The sequence below is a fragment of the Pinus tabuliformis genome, chromosome 9 (genome assembly GCF_031772625.1).
Source record: "Pinus tabuliformis cultivar Carrire ecotype Pingquan chromosome 9, CPIR1, whole genome shotgun sequence".
Taxonomy (NCBI): Eukaryota; Viridiplantae; Streptophyta; class Pinopsida; order Pinales; family Pinaceae; genus Pinus; species Pinus tabuliformis.
In genome coordinates, this window is record NC_142307.1 from 1,309,033,585 (window position 1) to 1,309,051,978 (window position 18,394).

General features: G+C 39.1%; 1 protein-coding gene across 2 annotated transcripts in view; it reads right to left on the reverse strand.

Annotated features, from left to right (window-relative positions):
• The window catches only part of SIR (sulfite reductase), a 94,757-nt gene that overhangs the window by 55,662 nt on the left and 20,701 nt on the right, over nucleotides 1-18,394 (reverse strand). For both annotated transcript variants that reach the window (XM_089445759.1, XM_089445758.1), the window contains exons 2-4: nucleotides 5,087-5,878; nucleotides 4,508-4,804; nucleotides 4,223-4,420 (exon numbers count right to left, since the gene is read on the reverse strand). In XM_089445759.1, the coding sequence (XP_089301885.1) occupies nucleotides 4,223-4,420; nucleotides 4,508-4,804; nucleotides 5,087-5,878 (1,287 nt within the window). The remainder of the gene's footprint in view (nucleotides 1-4,222; nucleotides 4,421-4,507; nucleotides 4,805-5,086; nucleotides 5,879-18,394) is intronic.

Sequence of the window (18,394 nt, forward strand, 5' to 3'; positions counted from 1 at the left end):
GTTTGGCCCTAATAGCCAATTTTAACAATTATCAAAACCCACTTTGTCTTATTACAATTACGATTGTTGCTCTATTGAATTGGGTATGCTCAATCCTTTTTTTTAACTTTATCATCTTTCTCCATTACCCCATGCTTAGATTATGGGGAGGTATTGAAATCATGGTAATCTTCACCTATACTTGGCATTATGGCTAAACACCCTCGCTATCGTATTACTAGGATATGGTTTAAAAGCCAACCTAGTCAACATTATTTTATGGTATTCTAGGTTGCTAAGTATGAACTAAGCATTTGTGTGGGCCCATAAACACCTTGGGGGAAAGGACACACCTCATAAATTGTGTATAAGGACACACCTTGTGAGTTTTTTTGTACAATCACCTTAAATTCATTAGTGATTGGTTCTTTTGCCTAAGGGCACTATATCTCTCGTTCTCTTGTTCAAGGGATCACTAATATTTATGTGATATTTTTGTTCAAGGTTTATGTGAGATTATGGTTTTTCCGAAGTGTTCACCATAGATCCACAATCTCTTTATCATCCCATCATAGTCTAACTAGCCATTACTTCAGTGTACTATGTATGTTAATTTTAGGTATGTTCTATGCTAGAGCAATTTATTTCAATTTTCAGAGTTAGCTCAATATCTTTTCCAAATCAGCAATCACATAAGCATTAAAGTAAACTGCAGATGGAACATAAATATAAGTCGTAGAAGACAAGCCAAGACAAGAGGACACAAGATGTGGCGCTAGCCAAGGACAAACCCCAATGTGGGGAAACCCTTGATCAATTCTTCTTATATGTTCTTCAATAGTTCAGCAAAGAGAGAGAGACAGATATAGTACATTTACAACAGAAGTCAACGCTTCGACTTTCAAGATAAGAGAATAGATCATCTCTACAAGAGATCAGTTGAAGACATGTTGCTTCAACTGATTCTCCAAGGTGACTCCTTCACCTATCATTGTCTTGCATCTCGTCCATACGCTACACCTCACCGTGTAGCACCATGCTGCACTCATCATCACAGTGCTGGACTTAATGACCATGCTAGGCACTTCATGTTGCTGCTCCTGTCCCTGTGTTGCTCCAATTACTGAGTTGCTCTCATCACGGATCTGCACTCAATGCTACACTCATCACAGATCTGCACTCAATGACTACTATGTTGAACTTCATTATTGTCTCTAATACCATGCTGCATCCAATTGCTACATCTAACCAAGCTGTCTAAGATGTTGACCACACAAGCAGTCACATCAACCTTCAGCCCTTATCCTTGTGCAACCTTGACACAATATGCTGCTAGCTATGGCCTGCGGGCTAGCCCAGCAGCAAGCAAGGTTATCATACACTACCCAACTATTACCCTTGAAAAACAATGTCTACCAATCAACCTTATTGCTGCACAGAATGACCAGAACAGATCTCAAATGTGTCACGTTGTCACCTACAGCAATGTGACTTTAATGCTAATGAAATACTTCCTTTAGCTACAACATAAGACCACTTCTTCTTGCTACGTCTTAGGTATTTGTATGCCGCTGATTAGGGCCTCTTCTATTGCGGCTGATAGAGCTGCGTATAAGACCTTTTTTCATGATGGCAAATAGGAGTTAGATGAGGGCTGCCAATTAGGTCTCTAGATTGACAGCGTAATACATCTTCCTTTCAGATCTGCTCACTGCTACTAGGGCTTCATCACCTTCCACTAGACAACATATAGAACTCTTCTCAATACAGTGGCTAGAGTCTCCATTATGACAGCGGATTAGGATCTTTATGGACAACGGTTTTGGAGCTACTCAGACAACAGATCAAGGTTCTCTTTTGTTGCGTTTTGAGGGTTACTTGTGACAGCGAATCATGACCTGCAACTAGGGTATTCAGGACAACGTATGAGGGCTTATCCTTCAGTTGTGTGTAGGCTTCTTTTCACTGCGGCTAGTACTCCTTGAGTCCTTAGATCTGCGTTGAAGCTCCTTAGACTAGAGAGCCTTTTCTTGACAGCGTTGAGAGCTTATACTTTACTTCCTTCCTTGACTGCAACTAGGGCATGTATACCTGCGGCTAGGGCTCCTCCAAGATTCCTCCTTTAGGGCTGCGTAGAAGGCATCTTGACTAGCTGCATAGAACCTTTTCTTCACTGTGTTAAAATCTCCTCCATGATAGCGTTAGGATCTAAGGCATCCTCTAGGGCAGCATATCCTCTTTAGATTTCTCTTCCCACCAAAACCCAAAGACAAGTGGAGAGGAAGAGATCACCAAGAGGATGTGTGTCCAAATGACTTTCAAGGCACCTCTATTTATACTAAAACGTTGAGCACAAGAGGGGTTTATTTGGTTGTTGGCCGACCTTGACGAATTGTCCCATAACACAAATAAATTCATATCTCCATGAATACATATCGGAATTGGATGATCTTTAGATCAATCCTACACCTCTCGATGAGAGGGATACAAGAAAAATATCAGCGGCCATTAATAAGATGGCCCACATGGAGTTTGGCCCTAGTTGCCAATTTTAACAATGTACTATTAAGTTTTAACTAGGTCCCAGTTGTAAGAGGGAACTTCCATAGAAGCATGAACATAACCCAATCTAGGATGGGTAGTGGAGAAGCTCATTCTATAGCCCTTATTCTCCCAAGGTCAATCCAAGTCAACCAAAATGAATTGCCAACCAATGCTTAGATTGTAGTATTGTACATACACCCCACACAAAATCTTGACATATTGGAAATCAGTTCAAAGTGATGGAAACAATTGGGATGTGCCTCAAAGCTTGAGCCATCATATGGCTAAATTATGATGGGCATGATCATGTTTGAGGGTCGATCTCCACAACATGAATCATTTGTTGTGTCCTTATTACACCTATATGTACTAGAACTTTTACTTTCGTGCTGTTGGATATTATTTTATCTATCTAATGTAGTGATTTTTGGAATGTAGTGGTCACCAAGGGATTAATAGCTATGTAATTAATACTCATAGTAGGTGGAGTTCTTCAATCAACCCACCAATGTTTGGGATATGAATGGCCTAAAGGCCAAACGACTTCTTTACAGTAACCATGATATTTTACAATAAAAAGCTTTGTGCTTTAATGCTGAGTTTCATATAAAAAACTATTTTCAAGAATAAAGGAAAAACCTCCCATACAAGTGGTGACTACCAATTTAAATTTTACAACAGAGGACCACCAGGAATAGTTGATCCTAACTTTAGCTTATGTGCTTGTAATTAGAAGAAGATTGACTAGAGATTGTCTTTGTAAAAGAACCAATAGAGCATAGGTTTAGCATGAAGTTAATGTCTTATATTCTCAACATCTCCATGATAATCTCTCTCCTCAATCAGTTCCAATAACAAAGTCATTCTATTTTTACCAGATTAGAAGAAAAAAAGTACCTCTGCAAAGGTTCAACTATTTGGAGGAAATGTTCAAACATCATATCTCATTGGGTGCCTACTTAGCCAGCAAAAACCTAAATTTAGCCTTTTAATGGCATTTCTCCTCCTCTCAAAGTAATCATCTGAATTTGCCAGGATAACATCCTTTCTTCTAAAGCAAAGATCCTGGATATCTATAAACATATATCAGTTTTGTCTGCTAGAGAAAGAAAGATCGGCATATATATGTCACAGATACAGTTCCGAAAGAAGAGTAAGCACCTTCACAAATGTTCATCTATTTGGGGGAAATGTTCAAACATCATATCTCATCAGGGGCCTACTTAGCCAGCAGAATCTGAATATAGCCTTCCCATGGCATTTCTCCTCCTTACAAAGTAGCCATTCTCGCATTTTGCAAGGATAACATCCTTTCTTCAAAAGCAATGATCATGAATATCTATCCTATATATCAATTTTGTCTACAAGAGAAAGAAGGATTGGCATATATACATCACAGATACAGTTCTGAAAGAATATTTCTAGTGCATGATACAGTGCATTGTTTAACAAAATGGGAACACATACAACTGTAGATATGATATAACCCTAGGCTCCAAAGGCACATCATATGCCTACACCACTTCACAACCAAGAAGAAATGAAATAAAGGGAGTTCTAAGACCACTATCCATTAAATTGTGTCCTTCATAAGCTAAACAAAAGATTGCACAATCAAAAGTAAAACTCTCTCTCTCTCTCTCTCTCTCTCTCTCTCTCTCTCTCACACACACACACACACGTGCGCAAGATAACATACCAGTAAGCCAGCTTGAGAAAGAACACTAGTGATATGTCTTTTCCAGTAATTGCGAATATCACACAAGATGAGGTTCTGGTTTGGGGTAAGGCGGACACTTAAGCCGTACTTCTCAATCAAGTTTCGCAATGCTTTTTTGGTAGCACCTTTAATCCGGCCATTATCAACATGGACACCATAAAAATATTTGCCATCTCCCTACCATCAACCCAATCAATTTATAATTAGTTAAAAATGAAAAACCTACAATTAGAAATGACTAGAGCCAAATAATAGAATTTTCACCTGTGCATGCCAACCCAAGTAGCTCTTGAACTCCCACTGTGGGAGCTCCTTGAAAGGCTCAAATTTTTTTCCATAGTACTGCTCAACAACAGACCGAAACTTCTCAATTCCCCACTCATGTATCAAGTATTTCATACGACTGTATTTTCTATCATCTCGCCTTCCATTATCCCGTTGTGTCGCAACAATAGCTTTCACAGCATAGAGAATATCTTCCTTGGGCACATAACCAAGAGGCTCTCCCAACCGTGGGAATGTGGTCTCAACACGAAGAGTTCTTCCCATGCCTCCTCCTACCTATCATGCCAATATATCAATAGCAGATAAATAAGTTTTCTTACAATTTATGCAGACCAACCCAATCCTTTACCCAAAAAGATTTCAGTTGTTTATTTTCACATACATGTTATTTGCACTACCGCTCACACCTCTCTTTTGTGTGTTGCAACATGGGAGATGGATAACAAGAAAATATTATCATGGTTTCTGCACAATTGTGCATGTGCATCATCAAACAAAACTGACAACAAGAGAAAATTTTGAATGCCAAAAAAAAACTCCGGGAAGAATGGGACTTACATAAATGTTAAAGCCTTGAGGCTCCCCTGCTTCATCCGAAACAACCACAAGCCCCACATCATTGGTAAGGATGTCAACAGAGTTATCTGTGGGTACAGTAACAGCGACCTTGAACTTACGAGGCAGGAATTGAGTCCCATAAATTGGCTCTGGTGAATCTTCAAAATTTGTGCCATGAGAGTTATCGCTGCGAGCCTCTACAACATCTGGTGGATCTGCTGACATTATTTTCTCTCCATCTACCCATAAATCATAATAAGAACCTGACTGAGGGGCAAGAAGAGCAGCAACTTTTTCTGCAGTTTCCTGAGCAAATAAATAATCTTTTCTCGTCAAATATGGTGCTGCAGGAGCTAGAACATTTCTATTCAAGTCACCACATGCTCCAAGTGTGGATCCCATATTTCTGATGATGGTACTCATAACTGTCTTCAGATCCTTCTTAAGCACGCCATGAAGTTGAAATGTCTGTCTTGTCGTAAGTCGAAGAGTTCCAATCCCAAACTCATCTGCAAGATCATCCATTACCAAGTAGAGTTTATATGGAACTTTCCCTGCCGGGTTCTTCGTTCGAAGCATGAACTGATAAGACTTGCCTCCTTTAAAGCGCTCATCTCTGTTGTCTTGCTGATAGCTTCCATGAAATTTAATCAGCTGTGTTGCAGCCTCATTGATATTTGGTGCTTCTGTCTGTAACTCTTCATTCAAAGGATACCGTAAATAGTTACTCTGTTCCTTAATAATTTCAACCTTGCTGCGCTTAGTCTGTGGTGTTGCAGGAGGCTTGACTGGCTAAAAAACAATTTGAAATGTCAAAAGATTAATTAGAATGCAGAAATTTTGAAAACAAAACAAAACTGAACTGGAAGATCTGCTCATTCATATTTGATAAACATTATATAATCCAGAATCCATATTCATAAAAATCAATCAAACAGATATCCCAACATGCAATTACCATATACCCCTCAATTTGGTCTTTATAATATATATTGAAATAACATAGCCATTTACATCTACATAACCACAATATTACATTGTTTCACACTCTCTTCTTTATAGTCTGTAAACAAGAAATGATGCATACAAGCACAATAACCTGATTGAAGGTAACAGATCTCTTAAGCTTCTGGGTGAATATATATTTTAGAAGAATTTCCATGCATGATATCACAGCATGATTGGGCCCTTGGGGTACATAAAAGATGCATTTGCATATGAAATAGCAGCCTTTTTGAGAAGGTAAAAAACTCTAGAACTAGTGCAATATTTTCCTAGAAAATCCTAAAATTTTATGGAAAGAAATCACTTGCATTTTACTGCTCCCAAAAAAGTGAGACTTTACATTGATCACTGAAGCTAGTACAATTTTTTGCCAACTGATGTCAAAGTTCTGCAGGGAAGCATCATATTTCTGATGTGTTATTTTACAGCAAAAAAGGTCACACTGACAGATTTCATAACCAGATGACACTTTCTGAATAGAATTACCACAATCGCATGTTCAAGTAGAACCAAGTTTAGTACAAATCAGTGCATTTTTTATCAAAAGAACTTAAGGGTTTCCTCAGATTCATTAAGACATTTTCTACCATATCATTAAGCAGTGTGTAATCCTTCTCTCAATCTGGAGAGTAAATAGAATCCTGTTGGGCAGCCTAACTGATTCAAAATGGATCCCCATATATTTTCTCATCATTTTTTATGCTGTATGGAGTGGAAAATCAGAGTTGCGGACATGCAGGGGCCATTGCATCCCACTGCCAGACAGTTTCAAACTGTAATTTCCACGTTTGAAGGCTTAAACAGTTTTTTTTGGGGTCAAAACTCGGCCAAAACAGCATAGAAGCTTTGCAATGCTGTTCTGTACATCAGGGGCTTTCCATTGGTCCAAACAGAATCTTAATCAGGATATGCATGAGAAAGTTATTCCCCCAACAAATTGCCCTGTGTTTTGCCCATCATAGTACCTAGTGAATGCCACATCAGTTCTCGTTCCTCACATATGCGGATCTAGTAATGTGTGGAATTTCAAGAAGATTTTTGAGAGTCCTGTTGCTGCACAAACTAGCAGGCCTTGTAGAGAGGCTAGAGCTAGAAGGCACAACAACAGCTTGGGACAAAGGCCCACTGTCACCACAGCCTTAGTCCCCTTCTCTTCTCGGATTTTCACCAACGGAAGGAGTCCCAGTATACCTCACTTGTAATAGACATGCTTAGGATAGGCTTGAAGTGAGACAAGGTGGCTCATTTAATGGAAAGGTTCAATAAATATGTGAGCTTTGGGAGAAGCTGGTAAAACTTTCCGCGAAAAAACTCCTTGAAAGAAAAGCTACATGAGACCTAGGGTTGATATATTTAGCAATACACGAGTTCATCCAAGGTTAGGGTAGATAAGGGAAAAGGCTATAACTGATATACTTCAACAAGTAGTAAAGCACAAGCCTTTAAACAATCCCCAAGTTGAAGGATTAGCACCTAGGGTTCCCTCTTGATGCAATGGCAAGGGCATCAAATTTTGTGAACAATCCACAGTGAGAATTGCCTCAAATCTGGAGGAGAGCTAGATGAAACACTAGCACAAAATGTTAGAAAATCAGAAAGGAAGAAAGGTTTTCTTATTCTTGATAGTTACTTGTGATGTTCTTGATTTGTTATTACAGTTCTTTATATCTTATTTCTTTTAGTTCATCAAGCAATTACCAAAGCAATAGCACTTAAACAATGGACACCAAATGTAGGCTCACAGCCAAGGGAAAACACCTCTCTAGGGGAAAACCCAGTCAGTAATTCTTCATTCAATAGTTTTCCAGAGATATTCCAAGACTCTTAACCTTGACACATACTTTCCTCCACACCAAGTCAGCCTTCTTCCTTACTTGTAGATGATCCTTCTTGACCTAGCAGTAGCAGCAGTAGTGGCAGCACTTTCTTTGACCCAACAACTTCAACCTTGCCTTAAAGACTTCAATCTTCACTTAGAACCTTCGACTTGGCCCAATACAGCTTCTTGAGGTATCATCACACGGCAACTGGCCACGGCATCAACACAGCAACTCGCTACAGCATCAATAATAGAACTTCGATCTTCCAAAATAGGGCATGAGAGACAGAGATAGTTGCACCAAAGTTTCAATTTTCCATTTCTCCTTCTCCTAGACCAAACTCACACTTCCTTCTCTTCCTTCTTCTATTTTGCACTTCTTCCGACTTCAAGAGAGATCAAACTTGCTTGTGAGAGAGTGCTTCAAATGGAATTCAAACTGCTATATTTATAGTCCTTTAGTGAGGTCAAATAGCCCTCCTTGAGGCTAACTTGATCATCTTATGGTCGACTTCGTGTGGAGACAACATAATTCATATTTGACTCAATACTTAACCTTTTTACATGATTCAAAAGCCCAAGAAGGGTCTCTTTAAAAGTACAATGACTCTATTGACTCTCCTAGAAGTCCTCAAAGGGGAATTTGACCTAAAACATGATGCCCCAAGCATGAAACCCATGCTTTAATAAGTCATAATAATAAAAATAAAATAAAAATCTTTATTCTTTTGACAAGTACATTACAAAATGACACAAATACATTTAATGAAGACCGAATCTAGTTACATTTTCCAACACTCCCTATTAACTAGGGAGGTATTCATCATATACAAGTACAAGGAAGATCTCAACTATATGAACCATGAAGAACTTTAGGCACTAAAATGCCATGGACTAGATTCCTGTCCAGGGCAATCTATCCATTGGTCTCTCAACAATTTAGGCACCACAATGCCACTGACTAGATTCCTAACTAGGGCAATCTATCCAAGTGGGAATAAGATGGACTCAAGCTTTCAGCCTCTCTAGGTACCATCAAGCGTACTTGCTAACTACCAACCCAAAGATCGAAGTGTGTATCCAAAAACAGAGCTCTATAATCAACACCACCTTTCCAACTTTGGGGCCTAGACATCAACACAAAGTGTCGGCCAGATGTCCTCCCAGGCAATGCTTCACTCACAAAGCCTGTCCTTGATCCAGCAGATCAAGGACAACAAATCTCTCCTGATCAAACTGATCGGTAACCATCATGCTATCAAAACCTTCGAGAGATTTAAACACAACCCCAATCCATAATATATTTTCACATATTCACAGATAAACACAAACCTTCGGGGTTTTCCTAATGTTGCTTCTCAACACGGTAGGGCCTATCAATCGAATTTTTCAACTTCACATACAGCAACATATCCTTCAAACTTCATTCTCCAATCAAAACTAACTATGCCCTCCCTCTCAATCAAGGAGCTTCCCAGGTTCCCTCTTAATCTAAGGGGATCTACTTCTTTACTTCGACAACGAAGAATCTTTTGTGGCTTCCAATCATTTCATCAGAGTTATCATCATGCTTATCATATCAACGAACATCTTCACCATTTTGAAGATTGTGTACCTGCACAACTTAGATAGCAAGAACAACCAAAACTATAAATGCATGAAGTTAGCCATATAAAAATTATGGAAGCATTTCAACCTTACATATATCAAATATCCAAACTTAAACAAGGGACACATACTCTTCAACATCTTGCTAGGGACTTTGTCATAAACAACTTTCATTATAACTAGGGTTTCAATGTGTCTTCCAAAGGTATGGCATACCTTACTATAACACATAGCAAACCTCAACAAAGAGTCTAACTTTCAGAATTCATATGTTAGACTTCCACTAGGGTTTCATACAAATCCTAGATTTCATACGAAAGAATATATCAAAATCAATCACAGCTTAGTCATTTAACATGACCAGCTTCTACTAGGCTTAGTTGCAAACCCTAGATTTTTAATCAAACATCAATCCCAACTAAAACTTAGGTTTTAACAATCTTACACAAATCTCAAATCATCATATTGTCATCATACATCAGATATTTTTACTTCTATTAAGGTTCAACTCCAAAACCCTAGAATTTCACAAATAATATCATCCTAGAAAGACAAATTTTGACTAGGGCTTAGTTCCAAACGCTAGGATTCATGACCACCAACAAATAGGTAAACTCATACACCTAGGACTTCATCATCATGCATAAGCATTTCATATCATGTGTTAGTCAAACCCAACTTCACAAAGATCAATAAGAGTTAGACATACAACAAACTTGATTAGACTAGGGTTTGATCAGACAAACACACACATACCAAGGAAATCATTTCTAAGACATTATAAGGGTCTTGCTTACACATTCCACCAAACCCTAATGAGTTAGGGCTTTTATGTAGAAACATAGAAAACCAAAATTACCAATGGCATTATCAAAGAAATCTTCAAATAGCATTTCTCAATCTTTTAGACATTCACATTAGCATACCCTTAGGTTAGGGTTTTTCACAGAACCTGTCTAGGGTTCTATAAAATCATTAAGAATAGGAGTGGGGTAGATTTATCAAGTGATGAATCTCCCAAGATGAGAATCAATATGATTCAATGTGGCTAGTCACAACAATGTTAGTAATAGATTGTTGAATGAATAAACCTTTATTATAAAGAAATCAATGTTTTAAAGCATACCTTTGTTCTTTGATACCTATAAACTTATAAAACAAAAGAAAATATCTTTTCCAAAAACATGTTAAAACCTATAAATTCTAAAACATCAAAAATATAAAATAAGATATCTAGGACTAGAAGTAACGGACTTAATAGTGTAAGTCACTTATATCAAATTCTTTGGGTTTGAGTTTCTTTAGATCTTCTTCTTCAGCAATGTTAGCATGATCGCTTTCCTTCTTCTTGTTTCTTGGATTGTCGGGACAGTCACTCCTGTAGTGACCCTTCTTATGACATTGATAGCATTCTACTTTGGACATGTCTACGTTCTTCCTTGGTCCTTTCGGTTTATTTCCTTTGTATTGAGCAGTGTAGGCATTTGAAACTTCTTCAGGATTAGCAACTAATGAGATCCTTAATTCTTCTTTACTGAAGGCAATCCACAGTGCTTCAAAAATGGAGGCTTCCTTCCCACTATTAAGACTTGCAGCAAATGCACTCCAAGTAGGTGGAAATCCTAATAGAGTGGTGATCATGAGTTCTTTGTCTGGAACAGTTTCATCAATGGCCAAAAGATCATCTCCGATTCATGCTATCTTCACAAAAGAAAGAGGCCACTGTATCTTCTTTAGTCATCTTTGTGGTCCTTAGTTCATTCTTCAAGCTTGCCACTTGACCAATGTTCTTGATAGTGAATAACTTTGACAAGGCTTCATACATTTCCTGAGCATGATTGATGTTGGCTATAAATGGGACAAGGTTGTCCTTTATTCCTTCTACTATTAGAGTCATGGCCACCAATTCCAATTCTTTGAACGTTACTTTGTCAGCATCACTAGAGTCATTTGTAGGCTTCTTTACTTTTCCTTTGACCAAGTCAAGTACTTTGTTCTTTTCAAGGATGAGGTCAATCCTCTTCTTCCAAGATCTATAATTTGAGGCTCCTTCAAGTTTGTTCTTTCCCTTGATTGTGTTAGACATCTTCCTTGAAATAATCCTTTTTAATGGTTCCTTGAACAAGTGCTTGAGACTGTCTTTATCTTCTTTCTTCACCAAAGCTCTGATACCATGTTAGAAAATCAGAAAGGAAGAAAGGTTTTCTTATTCTTGATAATTACTTGTGATGTTCTTGATTTGTTATTACATTTCTTTATATCTTCTTTCTTTTAGTTCATCAAGAATTTACCAAAGCAATAGCACATAAACAATGGAGAACAGATGTAGGCTCACAGCCAGGGGAAAACCCCTCTGTAGGGTAAAACCCAGTGAGTAATTCTTCCTTCAATAGTTTTCCAAAGATATTCCAAGACTATTAACCTTGACACAAACTTTCCTCCATATCAAGTCAACCTTCTTCCTTACTTGCAGATGATCCTTCTTGACCTCGCAGTAGCAGCACTTTCTTCAACCCAACAACTTCGACCTTGCCTTAGAGACTTCGACCTTCACTGAAAGACTTCGATCTTCACTTAGAACCTTCGATCTTGGCCCAATACAGCTTCTTGAGGTGACAGCATCACACGACAACTGGCTACAACATCAATAAGAGAACTTCGATCTTCCAAACTAGGTTATCAGAGAGAGAGATAGTTGCACCAAACGTTCGATTTTCTCTTTCTCCTTCTCCTAGACTAGCAGCGATAGGTATTATATAAGCCTTCTATCCAAGCCATTCGGGTCCTGGGATCCATGAGATATCCAAAGTAGGGAACCACTCATGAAGCTTTTTGGTAGCCATTGATAAATTGATGATATGGGAGTCATCAAGGTGAACTCAAAGATTTCCTTGAGAGATGCTTGATTCACCCTACATGCATTGACATTATGGTTCAATGAAGAAGGGCTCATTCTTTCAATGGAGTCGCCAAAAGGATATATCAATGATGTCTTATAGGAACAAGATACATGTCTTGTGTCCCCAGCAACGACGCCAAAAATGTTGATACACAAACTAGCAAGCCTTATAGAGAGGTTGAAACTATAGGGCACAACAACACCTTGGGACAAAGGCCCATAGTCACCACAGCCTAAGTCACCTTCACTTCTCGGATTTTCACCGACGGCACGAGTCCCAATATCCATTACTTATAATAGCTATGCTTAAGATAGGCTTGAAGTAAGGCAAGGTGACTCATTTAATGGAAAGGTTCAATAAATGTGTGAGCTTCGGGAAAAGCTAGTAAAACTTTCCACTAAAAACATGTTGGGAGGAAATCTACACAAGACTTAGGGTTCAAATATTTAGCAATATACGAGCTCATCCAAGGTCAAGGTAAATAAGAGAAAAGGCTATAATTGATATACTTCAACAAGTAGTAAAGCACAAGCCTTCAAAGAATCCTCGCGTTGAAGGACTAGCACCTAGGGTTCCCTCTTGATGTAATGGCTAAGGCATCAAATTTTGTGGACAATCCACCATGAGAATTGCCCCAAATTTGGAGGAGAGCTAGAGGAAACACCAACGCAAAAGGTTGTCCAAATGGTTTTGCAAAAGCTCCACTCTAATGCAATTTGCATCAAGCCCTAAGGAGGCCTCCTAATCCTTAAAGGGACAAGGAAAGAAACAAGATAGAGGTGAAAAGAAAGATGATTCGTTGAGTTAATAGTGATCACCAAGGATTTAGGACCAGTGCTTGGCCATTGGGAAGTCAGGAGTCATGAAAAATCTCAATATGGACATTTCACTCTTCAAGGAGACCTAAAGAAGCTTCACTAGCCCTAATGGAGGCAACTACATAACTACTCTAGAATTTTACACTTCGATGGCAATTGTTAATGGATTTTCGAGGATGCAAAATGCAATATGACCTCTAGGAACATTCATTCATTCATTATCCAAGAATAACACACACAAAACTTCCCATAGCTTCAATGTTCTAACAAAATTTCATTAATTAGGGCACATTAAAGACCATAAGACAATATTCCATGCATTAGACATTCATTTTTTTGTCAAGTTGTTTGTGATCCAATCCTCCAAGCTTGACTTGTGGCTTGAGGAGTCGCAACCCAGGGGCATCTAATCCGTTAAAGTCACCTGGGGATCACACCAGCCCTTAGTTGACTCGGTTTTTTAGCACGTCTCCTCCCCCTAGCACAGGGCACGACCACCCCAGGTGAGGTTTGATCCTCGATCCCCTTGCTAATGAAGCCCATCCTCAACTGGTTGTGCTAGTGGGACTTGACCATGCATTAGACATTCTATAAATCAGAAATATAGCATTAAATAGCACTTACAAGACAATGAAGAATATATCCATCCATCAAAATGCCAAAAAGAAGCCCCAAGAGAGATGGTGAAATATCCAAACATCAAAATTCATTCATAGAACTCCAAAACATTCCACAAATTGCAAGTGTTAAATGTCTTCTTAGGCCAAAAATCCTAGTGTGTGATAATTCAAATGAGAGGGAAACTTTAAACATCATAAATGACATATAAGATCCTTGGTTACAAGCCAACCAAGATAGCTTAAACATTAATTATTATTTAATTTCTCCTTTAGCCCACATCATCCATGCGAAGTGCTCCCCAAAGCTAGCGTTGAGGCCTCATGTGGTCAAAGTGTGGGAGAAGGCCTCAAGAATGATGATAAAGAGGGTCATGCCCTCTACATGCTGCAAAACATCTCCAAACCACAATTTGGGCTCTGTGGGCTCCAAATGGATCTCATGGCTCTCCAGATGGCTCAAGATCAAGTCAATGCTCCATTAATAAGGGTTAAAGATGACAAATGCCCTCCCATGTCTCCCCGGGAAAGACAAAACCTCCTTTGGGCCCTGGATGACCTCCCAAGTGTCGGGTGCAATATGTATCATGCTAGGAAATGTGGTCCAAGTGCATCATCATCATTGATTAACCGAGGCATGAACAAGCAATCAATGGTGTTGAGGAAGCCCATGGTGTGACAACCAATGTTCTGCATGGTTGGAGGCCCATGGCTCTCAACACTGACCCTACAAATGCCATTGTGATCCTTTGGAGGGCTTGGATCCCGTATAGGGAAGCCAAGTCCAAGATAAAAAACAGGCCTACAATCTTGTATAAGATCCAATGCATCTCCTCACCATCTAATACAATAATTCATTAGTGCAATTGAGAAAATTAGCTTGTTAAAGCGCAGAAATGGACACTTCATAGTGACATGCCCTTCCAAATGGGGCTTTAGACATGGCTTTAAACATATGATCATGACAAGATGAGCAAGCGCACACAATGACCCACTCAGGTGCTGGAGAATAGTAGCACATCGAGTTATCAGGTCGCTGCAAGGGGCTATTGGTTGTCGGCTGAGGACAAATCTAGGAGAAAAATTCTCCTATAGGGGTCACCCACTAGTGGTGGGTAACATCTGGCTCCAACTGAGACATGAGCTCTCAATAGAGTGCACGAACCATGTACTCAAACAGGGAGGTCATGACAACACCAACAATCTCCTAGGACCATAGACCTGCTACTTGCACATCACAAACAAAGCAAACGAGGCAACATGTTTTGATGGCGTCCTTTGATCGCCCATGCTTTTGTTAGTCCATAAAAACAAACAAGAAATAAAATCTACTCTAAAATGCAAATCTAATCTAAATGTACCTATTTTAGCATGAGAACACAACACAATATTAGATTCGAATGCAAAAAACAATATGCAATGCATCCTACTCTAACATGCATGGCTACATTATGTGAATGCTAAGTGTAATCATATAGCCAATGCAACCAACATATCAGTAGATCAATATAAGAACACCTATCACTTGATAATCCAAAGGTAAAGATAGAAAGAATCATATGCAGGATCACAAGGGCAAGAGGTGGGAAAAAAGGAGACCCATACACTATAGAAAGGAACCTTAGAGGAAGGTAAATACACCAATCTACAAAATTGTATGTGTCTTCTAACCAAAATATGGAGATGTCAATAATCAAGCTCATGAACCTTCTATGAAGAGATATCTCAAGCATATCTTCCTCAAGGGATGAGTAAGCAAGTGGCTCAAACACGTCTAAAATGATACATCTTGATTACTGGAAAAGTAAGGCATGAAACGATCATTACACCTAGTGCAAAACCACAATTCCCCACTTTCAAGAGGGGAAATTAACTCCTCTTCAAACTAAGCAAATGAACCTCATCACAAACATCTGCCTCAAGTCCATCACACAAGGGGAGGATTGCTCAAACATGAAGAAAAACCCTTTGTCAGTGACATGGTTGGGAGAAGAATCCTTCTTAATCCCTTCCACACTAGGTTTATTAGAATCATCCACAATGACGGAAAGATCCTCTTTGGCAAGATTATCATCATTTTGAAACATAAAGAAGAGACATTTCCAATCATTAGGATGGGCTTCATAGGAAGCTTCATATTGACCTATATTATCTATCAGAGGGAGGAGAATATTTTCTTCTTCTTCAAATTCAATCCCCCATCCTACAAACCAAAACTCATCCATATGTTCCTCATTACCTTGATTGTCATGATTTTCCTCAGAATCATCCCACTCTTCATTGTTAGGCAGGGAGAGCTCCTCCTCTTTCTCCTTTTCTTGAAGAATATCACCCAAAGTGTTTACTACATAATTTTGGTAATAAACTTCTAGGAGAAGGGAATCTGTAGGATTCTTTTCATATTCACATCGCATATCATAGAGCTTTCCTCCTTGCTCACAAAAATGAAAGTGGAGATCTTTGCATTCATATTTTTCCGCTAACTCCATGCAAGATTTGTTATATTCATCCATCCTTTCTTGCAACATTTGGAGGCTTTTAAGACCAAGATCCTCATCTTCATTCGCAGATGAGGTGCTTTAAAGTTCAGGATCTTCTTCTTCAGCATAATCCTCGAGGTCGTCGTGAATGCTTTCAAGAAGGGTATCCCATTCCTCCTCATGACTTTCTTCATGTTTACTGTAGGCTTCCTCAAATGATCAGTCCAAGACTTGAAGTGCTTCTTCAACAGATTGAGAACTTGGCCCTTTAAATATGAGGAAACATAAAACTAAGGTAGAGAAAAAGAAATGTGTTTAGGTTCACCCAGCCCGTATGTTCATATCCAATAGAGATTATAAAAAACTCGATGATGTTATCGAGATGAATCACATTCACCTCAAAAGCATACTTGATGAACTTTTCTATGCCTTCATTTGTTGAACATCAGTCACCATCAAAGCGTGGCAAAGTTTGCATAAGCCTCTTCTATCCAAGCCATTCGGGTATCCTGGGATCCGTGAGATATCCAAAGTAGGGAACCACTCATGAAGCTTTTTGGTAGCCATTGATAAATTGATGATATGGGAGTCATCAAGGTGACTCAAAAATTGCCTTGAGAGATGCTTGCTTCACCCTACATGCATTGACATTAGGGTTCAATGAAAGAGGGCTCATTCTTCCACTGGAGTCGCCAAAAGGATATATCAATGATGTTGTATAGGAACAAGACACATGTCTCATGTCCCCAACAACGACGCCAAAAATGTTGATGCACAAACTAGCAGGCCTTATAGAGAGGCTAGAGCTATAGGGCACAACAACACCTTGGGACAAAGGCCCACTATCACCACAGCCTAAGTTACCTTCATTTCTCGGATTTTCACCGACGGCAGGAATCCCAGTATCCCTCACTTATAATAGATATGCTTAAGATAGGCTTTAAGTGAGGCAAGGTGGCTCATTTAATGGAAAGGTTCAGTAAATGTGCAAGCTTCAGGAGAAGCTAGTAAAATTTCCACGAAAAACATGTTGGAAGGAAAGCTACATGAGACCTAGGGTTGAGATATTTAGCAATATACAAGTTCATCCAAGGTCAAGGTAGATAAGAGAAAAGGCTATAACTGATACACTTCAACAAGTAGTAAAGCACAAGCCTTCAAAGAATCCCCAAGTTGAAGGATTAACACCTAGGGTTCCCTCTTGATGCAATGGCTAAGGCATCAAATTTTGTGGACAATCCACCATGAGAATTGCCCCAAATCTGGAGCAGAGCTAGAGGAAACACCAACGCAAAAGGTTGTCCAAACGGTTTTGCAAAAGTTCCACTCTAATGCAATTTGCATCAAGCCCTAGGTAGGCCTCCTTATCCTTAAAGGGACAAGGAAAAGAAACAAGAAAGAGGTGAAAAGAAAGATGATTCGTTGGGTTAATAGTGATCACCAAGGATTTAGGACCAGTGCTTGGCCATTAGGAAGTCGGGAGTCATGAAAAATCTCAATGGGCATTTCGCTCTTCAAGAAGACCTAAAGCAGTGTCACTAGCCCTAATGGAGGCAGCTACATAACTACTCTAGAATTTTACACTTCGATGGCAATTGTTAATGGATTTTCGAGGATGCAAAATGCAATATGACCTTTAGGAACATTCATTCATTCATTATCCATGAATAACACATACAAAACTTCCCATAGCTTCAATGTTCTAACAAAATTTCATTAATTAGGGCACATTAAAGACCATAAGACAATATTCCATGCATTAGACATTCATTTTTTTGTCAAGTTGTTTCTGATCCTCCAAGCTTGACTTGTGGGTTGAGAAGTCGCAACCCAGGGACATCTAATCCATCAAAGTCACCAGAGGATCACACCAGCCCTAAGTTGACTCGATTTTTTTAGCACGTCTCCTCCCCCTAGCACAGGGCACAACCACCCCCGATGAAGTTTGATCCTGGGTCGCCTTGCTACTGAAGCCCATCCTCAAACGGTTGTGCTAATGGGGCTTGACCATGCATTAGACATTCATTAAATCAGAAATATAGCATTAAATACAAATTACAA